The sequence below is a fragment of the Phyllobates terribilis genome, unplaced genomic scaffold (assembly GCF_046119375.1).
Source record: "Phyllobates terribilis strain yellow unplaced genomic scaffold, ASM4611937v1 Scaffold_1__5_contigs__length_1240528914, whole genome shotgun sequence".
NCBI lineage: Eukaryota > Metazoa > Chordata > Amphibia > Anura > Dendrobatidae > Phyllobates > Phyllobates terribilis.
Window position 1 is genome coordinate 530,696,016 of NW_027362761.1, and position 19,585 is coordinate 530,715,600.

The 19,585-nt window shown below is 49.6% G+C and overlaps 1 protein-coding gene across 1 annotated transcript in view; it reads left to right on the forward strand.

Moving 5' to 3' along the window:
• The first annotated feature begins 491 nt into the window (after positions 1-491).
• NDUFS4 (NADH:ubiquinone oxidoreductase subunit S4) overlaps positions 492-19,585 on the forward strand; it is a 188,491-nt gene continuing 169,397 nt past the window's right edge. The window contains exon 1 of the mRNA XM_073680323.1: positions 492-646. Within this exon, the coding sequence (XP_073536424.1) occupies positions 567-646 (80 nt within the window). The 5' untranslated portion in view covers positions 492-566. The remainder of the gene's footprint in view (positions 647-19,585) is intronic.

A 19,585-nucleotide genomic window follows, 5' to 3' on the forward strand; every position in this document is an offset into this window, starting at 1 on the left:
TATCAGCTCAATAACTATCAGCGTCATTTTACTGAAGCCCACCGCGAGGTCAATATGTGCAGGAGGGACTCCACTCCGGCCTCGCACCACCAGGACACCCCCTGCTCCTAGCAGCATCGCCCCACTCCTGTCAAATGACGTAAATGTGGCCCTACGCCTCCAGCGCCCCCCGATAAGCTGCATTCGCACTGTAGGATGCACCTGTGACCCCTGACATGCCGGATCCTGATGATAGAAATCAACATTTTTTTTCCCATTTTCCTCCTCTAAACTTGGGGTGCATATTATTGTTGGTGAATCATATTCTGAAAAGTATGGTGCGTGTACATAATTATATATATATATATATATATATATATATATACACGCACCTATGATGCCTCACTCACTATCCTGACGCCAGCAGTTTCGCGCACACGTGCTCTCTAACCTCTCAGCTGAGCGCTCTGCTCCTTCACTGTGGAGACAGCATCTGAGCACGCCGACGGTGACGTCACCACGTTCACTTTCGCCCTTCTGCGCTTTCTGTCCTTTGGCTCTTACCGTAGCTCTGTTCCACAAGCAATATGGCGGCCTCAATGTCACCGGCGCTTAGACAAGTGTTGGGGGTTAGAAAAGCAGCGACGGCCATTGTCCCCCCGAGCAGGTAACGGAGCGCAGCTGCAGCCTGTGTGTCAGCCGCTGTGATGTGAGGGGCTGAGGTGTGTGATACAGGGTCCTCAGGCGGTGTGTGCCCTGCACTGACAGGCTGGAGACTTGGCATGTAATGTTTGCAGTATTCAGTACAGATTTGTGGTCACATTACGCCCTGTTGGGGTTTCTGTATATGTGAGATCATGTGGAGAAGCTCCTGCTGCACCTCATGGCGACACATGTGTATTACACATCTGTGAACTTGTGCGCTCGTCACCAAGTGGTGCTGTCCGTACGCGTCGCCCCCCTCGCTGTCCGTACGCGTCGCCCCCCTCGCTGTCCGTACGCGTCGCCCCCCTCGCTGTCCGTACGCGTCGCCCCCTCGCTGTCCGTACGCGTCGCCCCCTCGCTGTCCGTACGCGTCGCCCCCCCCTTGCTGTCCGTACGCGTCGCCCCCCCTCGCTGTCCGTACGCGTCGCCCCCCCTCGCTGTCCGTACGCGTCGCCCCCCCTCGCTGTCCGTACGCGTCGCCCCCCCTCGCTGTCCGTACGCGTCGCCCCCCCTCGCTGTCCGTACGCGTCGCCCCCCCTCGCTGTCCGTACGCGTCGCCCCCCCTCGCTGTCCGTACGCGTCGCCCCCCCTCGCTGTCCGTACGCGTCGCCCCCCCTCGCTGTCCGTACGCGTCGCCCCCCCTCGCTGTCCGTACGCGTCGCCCCCCCTCGCTGTCCGTACGCGTCGCCCCCCCCTCGCTGTCCGTACGCGTCGCCCCCCCCCTCGCTGTCCGTACGCGTCGCCCCCCCCTCGCTGTCCGTACGCGTCGCCCCCCCCTCGCTGTCCGTACGCGTCGCCCCCCCCTCGCTGTCCGTACGCGTCGCCCCCCCCTCGCTGTCCGTACGCGTCGCCCCCCCTCGCTGTCCGTACGCGTCGCCCCCCCTCGCTGTCCGTACGCGTCGCCCCCCCCTCGCTGTCCGTACGCGTCGCCCCCCTCGCTGTCCGTACGCGTCGCCCCCCTCGCTGTCCGTACGCGTCGCCCCCCTCGCTGTCCGTACGCGTCGCCCCCCTCGCTGTCCGTACGCGTCGCCCCCCCCTCGCTGTCCGTACGCGTCGCCCCCCCCTCGCTGTCCGTACGCGTCGCCCCCCCCTCGCTGTCCGTACGCGTCGCCCCCCCCTCGCTGTCCGTACGCGTCGCCCCCCCCTCGCTGTCCGTACGCGTCGCCCCCCCCTCGCTGTCCGTACGCGTCGCCCCCCCCTCGCTGTCCGTACGCGTCGCCCCCCCCTCGCTGTCCGTACGCGTCGCTGTCCGTACGCGTTCGCCACCCCCCCTCGCTGTCCCGTACGCGTCGCCCCCCCGCTCAGCTGTCGCTTTTGTACCGTCGCCCCCCCCCTCGCTGTCCGTACGCGGCGCCCCCCCCTCGCTGTCCGTACGCGTCGCCCCCCCCCCCCCCCCTCGCTGTCCGTACGCGTCGCCCCCCGTACGCGTCGCCCCCCCTCGCTGTCCGTACGCGTCGCCCCCCCCTCGCTGTCCGTACGCGTCGCCCCCCTCGCTGTCCGTACGCGTCGCCCCCCCTCGCTGTCCGTACGCGTCGCCCCCCCTCGCTGTCCGTACGCGTCGCCCCCCCCTCGCTGTCCGTACGCGTCGCCCCCCCCTCGCTGTCCGTACGCGTCGCCCCCCCCTCGCTGTCCGTACGCGTCGCCCCCCCCTCGCTGTCCGTACGCGTCGCCCCCCCCTCGCTGTCCGTACGCGTCGCCCCCCCCTCGCTGTCCGTACGCGTCGCCCCCCCTCGCTGTCCGTACGCGTCGCCCCCCCCTCGCTGTCCGTACGCGTCGCCCCCCCTCGCTGTCCGTACGCGTCGCCCCCCCTCGCTGTCCGTACGCGTCGCCCCCCCTCGCTGTCCGTACGCGTCGCCCCCCCCTCGCTGTCCGTACGCGTCGCCCCCCCCTCGCTGTCCGTACGCGTCGCCCCCCCCTCGCTGTCCGTACGCGTCGCCCCCCCCTCGCTGTCCGTACGCGTCGCCCCCCCCTCGCTGTCCGTACGCGTCGCCCCCCCCTCGCTGTCCGTACGCGTCGCCCCCCCCTCGCTGTCCGTACGCGTCGCCCCCCCCTCGCTGTCCGTACGCGTCGCCCCCCCCTCGCTGTCCGTACGCGTCGCCCCCCCTCGCTGTCCGTACGCGTCGCCCCCCCCTCGCTGTCCGTACGCGTCGCCCCCCCTCGCTGTCCGTACGCGTCGCCCCCCTCGCTGTCCGTACGCGTCGCCCCCCTCGCTGTCCGTACGCGTCGCCCCCCTCGCTGTCCGTACGCGTCGCCCCCCTCGCTGTCCGTACGCGTCGCCCCCCCCTCGCTGTCCGTACGCGTCGCCCCCCCCTCGCTGTCCGTACGCGTCGCCCCCCCCTCGCTGTCCGTACGCGTCGCCCCCCCCTCGCTGTCCGTACGCGTCGCCCCCCCCTCGCTGTCCGTACGCGTCGCCCCCCCCTCGCTGTCCGTACGCGTCGCCCCCCCCTCGCTGTCCGTACGCGTCGCCCCCCCCTCGCTGTCCGTACGCGTCGCCCCCCCCTCGCTGTCCGTACGCGTCGCCCCCCCTCGCTGTCCGTACGCGTCGCCCCCCCTCGCTGTCCGTACGCGTCGCCCCCCCCTCGCTGTCCGTACGCGTCGCCCCCCCCTCGCTGTCCGTACGCGTCGCCCCCCTCGCTGTCCGTACGCGTCGCCCCCCTCGCTGTCCGTACGCGTCGCCCCCCTCGCTGTCCGTACGCGTCGCCCCCCTCGCTGTCCGTACGCGTCGCCCCCCTCGCTGTCCGTACGCGTCGCCCCCCCTCGCTGTCCGTACGCGTCGCCCCCCCCTCGCTGTCCGTACGCGTCGCCCCCCCCTCGCTGTCCGTACGCGTCGCCCCCCCCTCGCTGTCCGTACGCGTCGCCCCCCCCTCGCTGTCCGTACGCGTCGCCCCCCCCTCGCTGTCCGTACGCGTCGCCCCCCCCTCGCTGTCCGTACGCGTCGCCCCCCCCTCGCTGTCCGTACGCGTCGCCCCCCCCTCGCTGTCCGTACGCGTCGCCCCCCCCTCGCTGTCCGTACGCGTCGCCCCCCCCTCGCTGTCCGTACGCGTCGCCCCCCCCTCGCTGTCCGTACGCGTCGCCCCCCCCTCGCTGTCCGTACGCGTCGCCCCCCCCTCGCTGTCCGTACGCGTCGCCCCCCCCTCGCTGTCCGTACGCGTCGCCCCCCCCTCGCTGTCCGTACGCGTCGCCCCCCCCTCGCTGTCCGTACGCGTCGCCCCCCCCTCGCTGTCCGTACGCGTCGCCCCCCCCTCGCTGTCCGTACGCGTCGCCCCCCCCTCGCTGTCCGTACGCGTCGCCCCCCCCTCGCTGTCCGTACGCGTCGCCCCCCCCTCGCTGTCCGTACGCGTCGCCCCCCCCTCGCTGTCCGTACGCGTCGCCCCCCCTCGCTGTCCGTACGCGTCGCCCCCCCCTCGCTGTCCGTACGCGTCGCCCCCCTCGCTGTCCGTACGCGTCGCCCCCCTCGCTGTCCGTACGCGTCGCCCCCCTCGCTGTCCGTACGCGTCGCCCCCCTCGCTGTCCGTACGCGTCGCCCCCCTCGCTGTCCGTACGCGTCGCCCCCCCCTCGCTGTCCGTACGCGTCGCCCCCCCCTCGCTGTCCGTACGCGTCGCCCCCCCCTCGCTGTCCGTACGCGTCGCCCCCCCCTCGCTGTCCGTACGCGTCGCCCCCCCCTCGCTGTCCGTACGCGTCGCCCCCCCCTCGCTGTCCGTACGCGTCGCCCCCCCCTCGCTGTCCGTACGCGTCGCCCCCCCCTCGCTGTCCGTACGCGTCGCCCCCCCTCGCTGTCCGTACGCGTCGCCCCCCCCTCGCTGTCCGTACGCGTCGCCCCCCCCTCGCTGTCCGTACGCGTCGCCCCCCCCTCGCTGTCCGTACGCGTCGCCCCCCCCTCCCACCTCACTGTCCGTACGGGCCGCCCCCCCCCTCCCACCTCACTGTCCGTACGGGCCGCGTCGCCCCCCTCGCTGTCCGTACGGGCCCCCCCTCGCGGTCTGTATGGGTATTGTGTTCACTTTCTGTCAAAAAAAAATCCTGTGGGTTTCGCTGCGGGAATGTCATGGATTCCACGACGTGTTTAATCTTTGTAAAGAAGCTGAAATCCGAGACTTAATGGGGTGATCCTATCCCAATATGTATTAGGTGTAATAATAATAATAATATTAGCAAATCCCTCCAATTACAAATGTAGTATAGTTTTTCTGATTTGCTATGTCGCTTACCCCATGTGCAGGACATTGTAGTAACTTAGGTAGCCATGGTTACAACCACTAAGAACTGTTGTTATGAGTGGTCATAACTAGTGATGAGCGAGTATGTTCTGTTAACCCTTTCGGCGAGTTTGCTCGGGCAAGCACCAAGTATTTACAGCTGCTCGGTGATATGGTTGCATCGCTCCCGTGTGCATGATTTGCGACTATTTTACAGCTTTATTACATGTAAGGAATGTCTATTTCTTACACATTCCTCACATGTAATAAAGCTGTCAAACAGTCGCAAATCATGCGAGCATACTCGCCGAAAGGGTTAACAGAACATACTCGCTCGTCACTAGCTCAACACTAGTTATAACGAGTATGTTCTGTCCGAGTATGCTCGGGCCGAGCTCCGAGTATTTACAGCTGCTCGGTGATATGGTTGAATCGCTCCCGTGTGCATGATTTGCGACTGTTTGGCAGCTTTATTACATGTGAGGAATGTGTAAGAAGCAGACATTCCTTACATGTAATAAAACTATCAAACAGTTGCAAATCATGCACACGGGAGCGATTCAACCATATCACCGAGCAGCTGTAAATACTCGGAGCTCGGCCCGAGCATACTCACCGAAAGGGTTAATAGAACATACTTGCTCAACACTAATCATAACCATGGATACCTAAGCTACTGCAATGCCCTGCACATGAGCTAAGAGACCTAGCGATTTAGAAGAACTATACTAGATTTCTAGCAGGAGGTATTTGCTAATATTATTATTATTACACCTACTACATGTTGGGATAGGATCTTGGACATGGAAATACCCCTTTAAATTTAAGGGTTCATTTCATCTTAAAGGAGTAAAAGTATAAATTACTTGTAAGCACGCAGTGTTGCTACTTATGTCATATTAAAGCACCACTCCAGTAGGTGTTTTTTTTTTTTTTAATTTTACCACTGGAGGGGTGCTTCTAATTCCCTGCCCCCAGTCTTATACTTACCCACCTCCTCCTTCACCTTCCATCGCTCCAGTCCGTCTCCAGCAGTTTGTGACCTGCCAGATCGCTCCAGCCAGAGGTCACAACTCAGTGCAAGTCTATGGGAGCCTCGTTCTCGCCTCGTTCTGGTTCTCATAGACTTGCATTGAGAGCTTGTGACGCAGCGTCTGACTTCCGGACAGTCAGAAGTTGCTGTCGTAAGATGGCTCCACGGGACTGGAGCGATGCTGGAGGCTGAGTATAAGACCGGGGTCAGGGACCTTATATTAGAAGCACCACTCTAGTGGTAAAATAAAATAAAAAATTGCTGCAGTGGTGCTTTAAAAATTTCACTCCGTTCTTAAGAGCGAGGGGATTTCTTATTGTATTGATTACTAGTCATGGTCCGGCCACCTCTGCATTGTATCATTGGCTGAAATGTGCAGCTCTTGCAGGCTCTTTCCTCTTGAGCTTGTAAGCACTGCTGTGCAGCCTGCCAGATCGCATGCATCTCATTCAGACAAAAGTAATTTTTCTCAAATAACAGTTCATGATTTTACATACATCAGTCTTTTGGATCTGAGTGCCATAAGTATTCACTCCGTGTGTCAGATTTTACCATCAGAATTTATTCTCCTGTACATTAGTGTTAATCATGTACTTCACACGGGTTGTACACCGATGTCATCCATGCGTGCTCCCATGATTTTCACAATACCATAGACTTCAATGGATAATTTTGATCCGTGACTTTGATCCTCAGCAGACATGTTGCTGTGTTTTCTTGTGAACCACTCGGATCAACACAGACATGTGAACAAACCCATAGACTGTAATGGGCACTTGTTCTGTGTGGAGTGTAAGGCGCCTGATTCATTAAGAGGCATGAAGTTGGATCGAAGTAAGATTTGTGGCGTAAGGATCGCCACATTCCAGCTTCGTCTAATTTGCCGCATCTTGGGGGGAAAATGATTCGAAAATGGCAGAAGTCTCAAAAAAATTTTGCGCAGCTTCACTTTGCAGACAAATTTTGCAACTTTTCATCGATTTTTACGACCTTTTTCTTTTTCTGAATTGGTTCTTGAAGTTGTTTAACGTTATGTGCACACAGCAATCTTTTTCAGGCGGATTCTGCCTGGAATTTGCCGGAAAAAGTGCTGCAAAAAATGGTCATAGTGCGCAGGTAAGAACAACGTTGCTGAGCACATATTCAATCTCTCGTCATTTCTTTTAACTCCTTCATTGTTTGGAAACTGTGAAGCAGCTAAAAGAGGTGACATGCTAAATTTTTCAGCTTCTGCTAGGAAGTCACTTGCTCATTTAAATCGTAGAAAAAAAAATTACACTGGAAAAACGACGTCACAACTGCGGAACTGAACATAGGAATTGCAAAGTGGTTGTAGAATAGGAATGAATGGGGAGAGTAGTTCAAGTGTTTTTGAAGCAAATTTTTTCATGTGGTTTTGAAGCGGACCCACTTAAAAAAAATCTGTTTGTGCACAAACTTAGCCCCTGATCTGGTCATCCTGAGTGCTCCTCCGATGTTGCAAAGGCAAAGCTCCCTCATATAGCAGTATTAGAGCGTACAGTTCGGACCACTTGTACAAACTGACAATCCTGCAGGATCTCCTGCCCCCACTGCAATTGGGAAGGCGGTAGGCTGGGGGACGGTGTGCTCCTGAAGAATGACGATGAGACAACCTGTTTAAAATTTCATATCCACTCTGCAGATCTGTTTACACTGCAGATTTTCTGTGCAACTTGTGAAAGCTGCTACTAGAAGTCCAATGGATCCGTCACGGACTCTAAGGCTATATGCCCACGTTGCGGAAATGAAGTGGAAAATTTGCGCTTCATTTCCGCATGTCCTTTCCCAGGAAAAACGCATGCTTAATTTCGCAAGCGTTTATCGCGCGTTTTCGACATGCGGAATTGCCTTGCGTTTTTTATTGCATTGAAAAGGCAATTCTGCATGCGGAAACGCAAAATTAATTGACATGCTCAGGATTTTTGTGCGCATCAAAACCGCTGTGGAAAAATCCACAGCATGGGCAAAGAACTTGCGGATTCTCATTGGGGACCATTGGGGGCGGATTACCAAGCGTTTTACAACCGTTTCCGCTGCAGAAATTCCGCATCAAATACGCTTGTAAAACGCTAAGGGTATGTGCCCACGTAGCATTTTACAAGCGTATTTGATGCGGAATTTCCGAGCGGAAACGCTTGTAAAACGCTTGGTAATCCGCACCCCATGGTCCCCAATGAGAATCCGCAAGTTCTTTGCCCATGCTGCGGATTTTTCCACAGCGGTTTTGATGCGCACAAAAATCCTCAGCATGTCCATTAATTTTGCGTTTCCGCATGCGTAATTGCCTTTTCAATGCAATAAAAAACGCAAGGCAATTCCGCATGCATTTTTCCGGGAAAGGACATGCAGAAATGAAGCGCAAATTTTCCTCTTCATTTCCGCAACGTGGGCTCATAGCCTTAAGCTGTTAAAAGAAGTGACAAAAGACAGAACATGTGCACAGTAAATCGTTCTGCCTCTGCGGCATATTTTCATTTGTTTTGACGCTGGTTCATGTGGGCTCCTCCTGAAAATGGTGTTGTGTTTACCTTACCGCCACTTCTGCAGGTTATCAAGAGTGGCCAGTCTGTCTGTCCAGCAGTGCAGTGATTCCAAGCAATTTGCTGCAGAGTTTGCAAGCGCTGCTCTGAAGTTGTCAAATCCATCGGCTTTAATTCCCCTGCACTTCCCTGATGGCGCCTCTACTGGAAGCGTGTAAGAGTGCACAGTTTTGGCCATCGGTTTAGGCATGCCACTTGTTTGACCTGTCAGTCGTTCAGGAGCACACGGTCCCCTTGCATGCAGGAAGCTGGCAGACCGGGGAGCAGTGCGCTCCTGAAGAGATCATGAAAATAATCCATTAATTCAAATTGATTTATCTTGCGTTTCTAAAAATTTCTAGTGAATTGCACGTCTTTACTGGCAATATCCAGCCTCATCTGAAAAGCATTTTTTCATAATTTTGGAAAAAAAATTAGTTGTGATGTCTTGTTGTTGTATTGTGACCTTTCAAAGATCAGGAATGTAAAAAATTCTGAAAAAAAAACAAAAATGAATATTTATGATCCCACCCCCACAATTGTTGGGTCATTGCGCCCAGCGTGTTGTGTAATGATGGGTGAATCGGTCAGAGGGTAATGAGGTCTGATGATGCGGCTGCACAATAAAACTGTCACTCGCATCGGCCCCCAGGTTACTGTAATTGTACGTATAAGAGCCAAATTAGATGCATAAATCATGTGTTTACATATTTGGATTTGAAGGGTTGCAGTAAAGAAGACCAGAGAACGTTCCGCCTGTAAAATGTATTCGCTGGCCCTTGGTTGTGTAACCACATTGTATCACAGAAAAGGACCCACTCATGTTATTGTGATAGCTAAATCTGACTGCGTCTTCTCCAGCCAAAATGTTTTTCATCATAAAATACTGAACACAAAACCTCTGAGAGCTGCATAGTTTTAGGAAGTCACATAGGCAACTCCAGCCGGCCCCTTACCTGTCCTGCACCATCATTACACAGCTATAGCGGTATAGTAATCCAAGGTAACGAGACGCCTCTCGTTTCATTAGCGGTTCTTCCAATCCTACATGATTTGGGCCTCGTTCACACGTCAGGTTTTCACATGCTTGTTCTATTCATGTTTTTCATGGGTAGAACTCGCACCCATTATTGTCTAGGAGGCTGTTCACACGTCCGTGCATTATTGCGCACTGAAGGATCTGCACCAAATAAAGGAGACGTGTGACTTTTGATGAGTCACAGATCAATCTCGCCTATGGGTCAGTGAACAAATCGGACAGCGCTCGGATGCCATCCGTGTGCTGTCTTATTTTCACTGAGTGTTTGCTAAGCAATATTTGAGAAACCTCCATTCTTTTTTTTTTTTTTTTTTATGCATATCAGAAAAGCTGCTAAAACTCTGATGGTTAAAAGTAACGCTGATGAAAATCGGACCTTTTTTTTGCGCACGAGAAAAATCACTGATGTCTGTATAACTCCTTAAAGGGGTTGTCCACTACTACAACCCCTTGTCAATCTGAATGTTTGCCCTGTGGAGATAAAAACACTTATACTCACCTCCCGTGACAGCGTCGTTCCAGCGGTGTCAGCACTCGCGGTCACAGGGCTCATGTGAGGTTGTTATAATAATGTGAGCCCTGTGCCCAATCAGCACCGGCGTCACTGTCCCCGCCTTCATACGTATAAGTAATCGTGAGGAAGTCAGGGCTGCGGCTGGTCACAGTTAAAAATGGGGAAAGCTGGCCATGCACCTCTTTACATTGAATTATAACACCCAAGATTTACTAAAAGGGTCAAAATTGACAGTCCTCAGTAGAGCTGAGCGAACCCAAACTTGCAAGTTTGTGTTTCGGACTGGACAGACAGTGTCTGGTGCTTAACCTGAACACGGAGAATCCAAACTTCCATCATTCCGGTCATCCCTAGCCCTCAGAAGTTGATTAGCTGGCTAAAGAGACGACAGCTTGCTTTTCCTAATACTACCGCAGTGGTACTGCTATGGGGTTTCCGTCCTCCCCAAGGCCTGGAAGCGAGCACAGAATAAAAGGCCTCCTCTTTGCCTACTGCAGTTGTTTCCTATCCTTGGGCTGAGGGTCTAAAGAACAACTCTACGAGAACTTTTTCCACCTTCTAGGCTGATGGCGCTTTAGGATTTGCGTTGCTGCTACTACATGGGCAGATCGGTAAACCATCTACAGGCTTTACAAACTGGATGTTGTTGCCTGTCAGGACAGGTGTTATGTGTATGGCTAATCCACGCTAAAAAAAAAAAAAAAAAAAAAAAAAGATTTCTTTGTTACTCCTGTCCGCGGCGTTGTGGAGATGTTTTTATGATTTTTTTTTTTTTTGCCACATATACAGACAGGTGCATCTCACTAAATTAGAATATCATCAAAAAGTTAATTTATTTCAGTTCTTCAATACAAAAAGTGAAACTCATATATTATATAGAGTCATTACAAACAGAGTGATCTATTTCACGTGTTTATTTCTGTTAATGTTGATGATTATGGCTTACAGCCAATGAAAACACAAAAGTCATTATCTCAGTAAATTACAATAATTTTCAAAACACACCTGCAAAGGCTTCCTAAGCATTTACAAAGTTCCCTTAGTCTGTTTCAGTGGGCTCCACAATCATGGGGAAGACTTCTAACTTGACAGATGTCCAGAAGGCAGTCATTGACACATTAAGTAAATGTAAAGTACATTTTGCATTTCATTTGGAAATCAAGGTCCCAGAGTCTGGAGGAAGAGTGGAGAGGCCACAATCCAAGCTGCTGGAGGTCTAATGTGAAGTCTCCACAATCAGTGATGGTTTGGGGAGCCATGTCATCTGCTGGTGTAGGTCCACTGTGTTTTATCAAGACCAAAGTCAGCGCAGCCGTCTACCAGGAAATTGTAGAGCACTTCATGCTTCCCTCTGCCAACAAGCTTTTTGGAGATGGAAATGTCATTCTCCAGCAGGACTTGGCTCCTGTCCACACTGCCAAAAGTACCAATACCTGGTTTACAAACAACAGTATCACTGTGCTTGATTGGCCAGAAAACTCACCTGACCTTAACCCCATAGAGAATCTATGGGGTATTGTCAAGAGGAAGATGAGAGACCAGACCCAACAATGCAGACGAGCTGAAGGCTGCTATCAAAGCAACCTGGGCTTCCATAACACCTCAGCAGTGCCACAGGCTGATCGCCTCCATGCCACGCCGCATTGATGCAGTAATTGATGCAAAAGGAGTCCCGTCCAAGTATTGAGGGCATTTACTGAACAGACATTTCAGTAGGACAACATTTCGGATTTTTAAAACATTTTTCAAGCTGTTGTTATAAAGTATTCTAATTTACTGAGATAATGACTTTTGTATTTTCATTGGCTGTAAGCCATAATCATCAACATTAACAGAAATAAACACTTGAAATAGATCCCTCTGTTTGTAATGACTCTGTATAATATATGAGCTTTTTGTATTGAAGGACTGAAATTAACTTTTTGATATTCTAATTTAATGAGATGCACCTGTACTAGATCTGTGACTACGTCTGAACATCGTGAAGAGGTGGTTATTGGAGAACACATTGTGATGTCTCCTGTGTAATTACTGAGGACGGTGTGAGCACAGGGGCTACTCGTGGCCTTTACATGATGGACATTGTGGGGGCTTCGCTGCTGTATTTTTACTATTTTCTCTCAGCCAGAACATTCCAGAGGTTCTGAAAGATGAAAGCCGGGACACAACGTTCTCAACCTTCATTTTCCAATCTCGAAAATGTGTTATCAATTTGGTTCTCACTTTTATTGAAAAAAGTGGCAAGCTCAAGGCAGCATGTTGGCACTGACTTGCCGAGAACGGATACGATGGCATTATTCTGGTAGCTTTGTCTGTCCCTAAAACAATGGCGCAGTCGGTCTTTGTTCTAGTTGGGTCACCTGTGGCTGCAGTGTTACATTGCCCGCTAAAAGCAAGTTGCTCAGAAAAATAAACTTGCTCAAGGGACAAATTGTTACAGCTAGTCATCAGGGTCATAGGCATCCAAGGCACATTAAAGGGGTTATCCACTACTTTCACATTGATACCCTATCCAATGTCTGATCGGCTGGAGTCCCACACGCGGCACCCCCGCTGATCAGCTGTTATCGGCGCCGGAGGCGGCCGGAAGTCCTTACCTGCGGTGCTTGGCCGTCAAGTTGTAGTAGCCGGGGCTTGTTACTGCACATCCACCTCCCATTCAGTTGAATGGGAGGCGGATGTGCGGTTACACAGAGCATTTGACTAGAAGGCACCAGACACCTAGTCCTGTAATAATTCCTTCCAATAAAAACCACTGACTTTATTAACATAACACAGAGCACAGTAAGTGACACATCCCTCAGCCTCTACACCATGCTGCTCTCAGATTACATAGCAAAAACCTGCTGACAGATTCCATGTAATAGTTGCTTTTTTGTTATCTAAAAATTATGAGTTTTCAGTGTACTGTTAATGCTTTTCTGTGGATGTTACAGAATCCTTAGGGTATGGTCACACAACGTGTTTTTTTTTCTGCAGCAAAACCTGATCTCTTGGCAGGAAAGAAGCTGCGACAAGAAACGCAAGTTTTGATGCGTTTTTCAGGATCCCAACGTTCACTTTTGCTTCCACCACAGAAGCATGAACACAGGTCACCAATGGCAGTGCATTGAGTTTGTTGGATACACTTTGGTCTGCCATTGAGTTGCTCAGACACTATTCAATTTCACACCTTTGTCAGCCACAGTTAGGATAAGGACAGTTTAATTAAATCAGTGATGTGTACATAGTAAACATTGGCTGACCAAGGTGTGAGATAGAATAAACATTGGTAGACCACAGATTGTTCAAATACTGCCATCTCAGGTGACTAAGACAAGATGGTAAACTTGAGAAAATCACAAAAATTAATGAGTTTCGCATACCGCTGTCCTTGCTTTACTTCACTAAAAACGCAGCAAAATCTGATGGCTATGTTCACACTAGGCGTTTTTTCACCACCAATTACTTTCAATGGGTGAAAAACGCTGATAGAAATGACATGCTCTGTTGTGCAAAAAAACACGCAAATTACAAAATACTGATGACACAAAAAACAGTGTGTGTACATGAGATTTCTGAAATCTCATAGACTTTGCTGGTACTGTAAAATGCAGCAGAAAATTTGCATAAAAAACGCTGCAAGAACACCTAGTGTGAACATACCCTTATCATTCTACCTTCAGGCCCATGAAGCCTACGCTCTCCATTCCATTATACACATGCCCAGCTATCTGTTTTCTATAGGTAAGGCGGAGTAACAGGCCACCCCCCCCCCCCCCCCCTCCCTCTCAGAGACATTAAAATAAAGTCTTCTGAACCCACCAATTTTTGGCAGTGGGATTGGTCAACAGCCTAATGTTTGCGGGGTCTCCCAACTCTCCCCGACAAATTATGTTGAGGAGAGAAGGATCAGTGCTTTGGAATTTCATCGGCCGATCCTTTTGTTCTCCCTGGAGATAAGCCGCCGACAAAGGAGTCTGGAATTGGCCCTCGACTAAAGAACAGAGGAGCTCTCAGCGAGCTGCACGAGGGAGTCGGGGGACTTGGCTGGCCGAACCATCGATCAGCTATTAAAAGGCAATCTGTCAGCCGGTTTTTACTATGTAATCTGAGAGCAGCCTGATTACAGCACTATAATTTACTGGTCTGCTAGGTCCAGTTTTGATAGAATCCCTGTTTCTCTGTTGTAAATGTAGCAGAGCTGTGTATAACTCCCCCCACACCACACCACAGGTTAGCAGCTTCTTGTGAACTCTGTACATTGTCATTAAGCTGCCAATCGGTGGGGCTGGGGTCACACAGATTAGCCTGCCTGTCTGGCACATGAGACCTAGTCTGGCAGTGATAATCTCCTGCTGATAAAACACTGATTGTATAGAAGCTACAGCACACAGGCTTATGAGTGACACATCGCTGGAATCAGCAAAAACCCGCTGACAGACTAATGTGTGTGTATGGGACTATTAGTACTAGACTTATGTGGCAGCCACTTGGGATAAAGCATTTGAATTCCGTTTTTGTTCTGGATCTTGAGAGCCATGTACAGATGATCCCAGGTTGTAGCCTCTACTTGTGGGTGGGTTTCAGGTTGGACAGGTAATGGGCAGCGCGGCGTGCCAGCTTGTCAGTGCCTGTAGCCACTCCATGGTGTTCTGTGCTACGCCAGCACCAAGATCAGGTGTTCTTTCTAGAACCAGCCAAGTTCTGTATTTATGTATTTTCTGCAAGTTCCGGCTTTTGTGGAAGGAAGTGCGCTTTATTAATATGTCATTAAATTATGTTACCTGACTTGATGTCTAAAACATGGTTTCTGGTTTGGCACTAAACTTGTGAGAGAGGAGGAGTTTATTTCCCTTAACCCTTCTTCTGACAAAGTTCTCGCAAGGTGACCTGAGACACTTGAAGAAATGTCTTTGCTGTTTTGTTTTTACTGTATTAGTATGATATTATTATTTTTTTTTTTGTCAGATTTCACAATATAAAACTGCATACATTTCAAAGCTCTTTGATCTGTTGTGGAGATATGGACATTCAAAGTATTTGGCACCTAATAAGTTAACGCCTACTTAGACTTAAACGTTATCATATAGTTTTCACTGGGGGCGCGTACTTCTTCTCCCTGTATGATGCTGACCAATCATAAGGAGCCAGCCACATACTACAGAAAGAACACGCCCCTACAACAGTGTAGAACATGGGGTGTCAGCTCCTTATCTGCACCAGAGAGAGGGGGGAGGGGCGCCTACACCGCACTCCTGGGTCAAGGGCCACCTGAGCACATAAACTACTAACTGCTCTCTCCATGGGTAGAGGAGCAGAGGGACCTGTAATGATGTCATCACGGTCACATGACCACAGGTCCTGGCAGCCTGAGTGTGCAGTGTAAATAAGCCCTCATCATTACCTGTAAATCACACCAGGCCTGTGGAGTCGGTAAGCCAAACCTCCGACTCCTCAATTACCAAGACACCGTCTCCAACTCCGACTCCCTCATACATGGCTCATGTTTACGTGATCAATTTACTGTAGCACAGATTCATCTCAGCTAAAAGTCTAGACCCTTAGATCAGGAATAGGACAGACATTTATAGGACATTTCATAACTTTCCCAAATTCTTATGAAAAAAATATTCCCCACAAATTGCATTGATCCCACTGTACCCAATTTATTATATATTTTAGGAGTCGGAGTTGGTCCATTTTATACTGACTCCGACTCCACAGCCCTGGATCGCACCTGTCAAACTCTGGCCCTTGGTCTGCAAGGTGAGTATATTTGGCCCGTGATGCTAGGCGGAGCCATTATACTGTAAGGAACAGTATGTGGGGCCCATTATCCTATGTGGGGCCCATTATCCTGTGTGGGGCCCATTATCCTGTATGAGGGGCTGTGTGCGGATTATAGTTGGGGAATCATCCTGTGATGGGGTCACCGTATTTTGTCGGGTTGATTCAGAGGGGGGTACAGTAGGGTCATCATACTGTGCATGTGGAGGAATTCACTGTGGTGGTATCATACTGTGTTTGGGGGCACTTTTGTTGGCATTATAGGCTCTTACATAACATTGTATATTATTCCAGTATGCTAAGATCTATTAATTAAAATTTACTTTGTGAGACAACCCCTTTGTTTGTTTCCATATGGAAAGGTTCATTGTTATATTTGATGATGAGGAAAAACTTCCTCAATTGTAGACATTTTTTAATAAATTTCAAGGTTGACCGGCGATTTTTGTACAAGCGTTTAATTTTAGCCCTCTGAATATTTGAGTTTGGCATTCCTGCGGTAGATGAAATTTTTAAAATTGTAACATTGGTCGATTAATACAATTTATTCAGTGCTCTGCAGAAAATTGAGTGGTAGCTACAGTAACCAATTTTTTTTTTTTTTTATTTAATTTTTTTCACCATTTAAAAAAAAAAAAAAAAAGTATACAATTTTGGCGTACTGTAATCATACTGACCTGGAGAATGTTTCTAAGTGATTTTTACCACACAATGACCACTAAAATGAAATTCAGAAAACAATTTCACCACATTTAGAAATTTTTTTTGTTCTGTACATTATATGGCAAAATGGATGGTGTAACCAAAAACAAAAACTCGTCCCACAGAGAGCAAACACCCCCCCCCACAAAAAAAACATGTAAAAACAAAAAATCATCCTATCATTAAGGGGTTAAGCTCAGTTTTCAGGAGAGTTGAGCGTAGTATACTATAAGTATCCTTATTTTCTGTTTTTCTGAGCATTTCTAAATGATATTCTTCCATTTTAATTTTCACCTTAAAGTGCACCTGTCAGCAGGATTGTACTCAGTAAACTACATACACTGTCAGGTGGGCGCCATTACACTGATTAAAATGATACCTTGGTTGATGAAATATGTCCTGTGGTTCTTGTGTAATCTTTACTTTCAGTTTGGAGATAATGATATGCTCGGGCTGAGACTGTGGGGGGCGCTATATCTGGTGCTCTGCTTACATATTCATCTGTATGCTCACTGTGCCTTCACTGACCTGCTTCCTATTTTACCTAACCCCGCACTACTAGATGCATTATGTAAAATAGAAGGCAGGTCAGTGAAGGATCAGTGAGCTGTCATAAGACGTGTGAACATCCCCATAGATTATAATGATTACTTGTTTTTATCTATGAAAATCATGGATAGAACATGTATGTGAAACAAGGATGTCTGAATGAGGCGGCTTTTGTTCTTGAGATCAGTATGATTTATATATATATATTTTTTTATTTTTTGCTTCTTTTGCACAAATTTTGAAAAATATTTTTAATAGAGATGAGCGAACCAGAACTTAAAAGTTCAGGATTCGTACTGGACACTTGGTGTACAGTGCTAAACTCCGAACACGGACTTCTCCCAGAAGTCCGTTTCAATATTCAGAGTTCCGAGAGAGAGCGTTTTCCAGCTCCAAAGTTGTTGTCAATGGGGCTCAGGTTCAATTTAGGGTACCCGAATCTGGTACCCGAATATCCACAGCTCCGCTCATCCCTTGTTTTTTTTTATTTATTTATTTTTTTTGCATCTCCACATTTTGAGAGCTGTAACTTTCTTTTTCCCCAACAGAGTTGAGTTAGGGCTTGTATTTTGCGGGATTAGTTGACGTTTTCAGTGATGCAATTTTTTTTAAATTAATTTTTTTTTCAAGCTTTTTTTTTTCTAAGTGCATGTGATTGGTTCTGTAATATTTCATGGGCCTTTTTCTGGAAGCTGTTAATGGCTTGAATAAACGGATATGGTTAATGATCCTGAAAAGCCTGTGTTTAGTGAAAATGCTGTTTTGCTTTCAGCCATTTCCCATTCCAACACAACACCATTGTTTTAAAAGTCCTAAGTCAGTCATTTTTCCAGAAGGTCCCGTACAAGGGGAAAACTTTCCGTACAGCTGGCATGTCCTCCAGTGGTTCCTCTACACATTGGGGAAAATAACCATATCGTCCTGAAGGTTACTTATCTTGGCGGTGGCCGGAGGGTTTATGTCATGTGGCTTTTCACTGCCTTCATTTCCGTTCCTCATTAATAAGTATTTTTTAATTTCTGGTGAGCAGCAGACAGTAGTATTCCTGTTAACAATTGGCTTTTTTAGAGGACATATACATTTTCCTGGCCAATGTTGGTTTTAATAAAAAATACCGTACTCATATCTTGCTGTCCCGTGATTCTTTTCTCCTTAACCACAATTTGTCACAGTTGACCTATATGTTACTACACAATTCATTTCATACTGGGGCTTAAAGACGTTAACACATGAACAATAGTGATGAGCGAGCGTGCGCACCACTGCTCGGTACTCGCCCGAGCATCTCCCTGCAGGAGGTCACTGGGGTTCATCAGCTGATGAGCCTCGGTGACCTCTCACCTCCATCACCATGGGAACTTTTCTTCTGAAGGTTCCCACGGTGACTTCATTTGAGCGATCAGCTGATTGCCCACGTCATCGTAGGTCCTGGCAGCTCAGACTACTGCTCCTCCCAGCCACGCCGCTATCGCTGCTATCAGCGGGAGCAGCGGTAGGATGAGAGGAGTAGTAGTCCTTCTCTCCTGACCTGGGTACCACCTGCAGCGCGTTTCCGGCGAGAATTCGCGCCCATTGGCTTTAATTGAAACCCAGCAAATCCGCAGGTATAGATATTATACCTGCGGGTTTGCTGCGGTTCAGTGCAAATAAATGGCGAAACGCCCGAACAATGGTCATGCTGCGTTTTTTTCCTCATTGGTATACCGGAGCAGAAATTTCCTCATCATGTGCACAGCACATCCGGATTATCATTGCTATACCTGTCAGACCTTTCAACGATTGTTTTTGCGGCAGGAAAATACAACTGAATAGGGTCCATTGCACGTTCTGTCTTCTGCTGTTACAGACGTGATCCGATATTACTGCGGTAATAAACCTGAAATTTTTGGGAGCATGTCAAATATTATACTCCATTTATAGTATGGCAGCTGTGTGTTGTTGAACATTCACACCTGGTCGCTGACCAATACTAAGTGTACTACAGGACCAGTGGCTAAAACCGTGGTTGTCAAACGTATCGGGTATTTCTGCTGTACTAATCCAGAAATTTTTAGGGAATGTGTCAGATATTATACTCCATTTAAAGTATGCCAGTTGTTCAACCTATTCACACTTGGTCGCTGACCAATACCGTACTACATTGCTACGGTAGTAATACTGAATTTTTTAGGGAATGTGTCAGATATTCTACTCCATTTAAAGTCTGCCAGTTGTGTGTTCAAACCTATTTACAGTTGGTCGCTGACCAATAGCATATCTGCGAACAATGTTGTCAGAGTATTACGCCACTTTTACAGACTGACAATAAAATGTACAAAAATGAAGCTAAAATGTATTTTTCTGGAAGAAATGTTAAGAAACATTCTTTGCAGGGTCATGACTTGTATATAAGGCCAAATAAATAAATAAAACCTATAAAAACACTGGAGGATCTTTAGTATAAAAATCACCCTGGTGATATGGTGGTGGAGAAGGAGGAGGGCGACGTAAAATAGAAGAAATCCTGAGGTGTATGTATTACCCATGTCTGGGTGTGAAGGGGTGCATGGGAATAGACC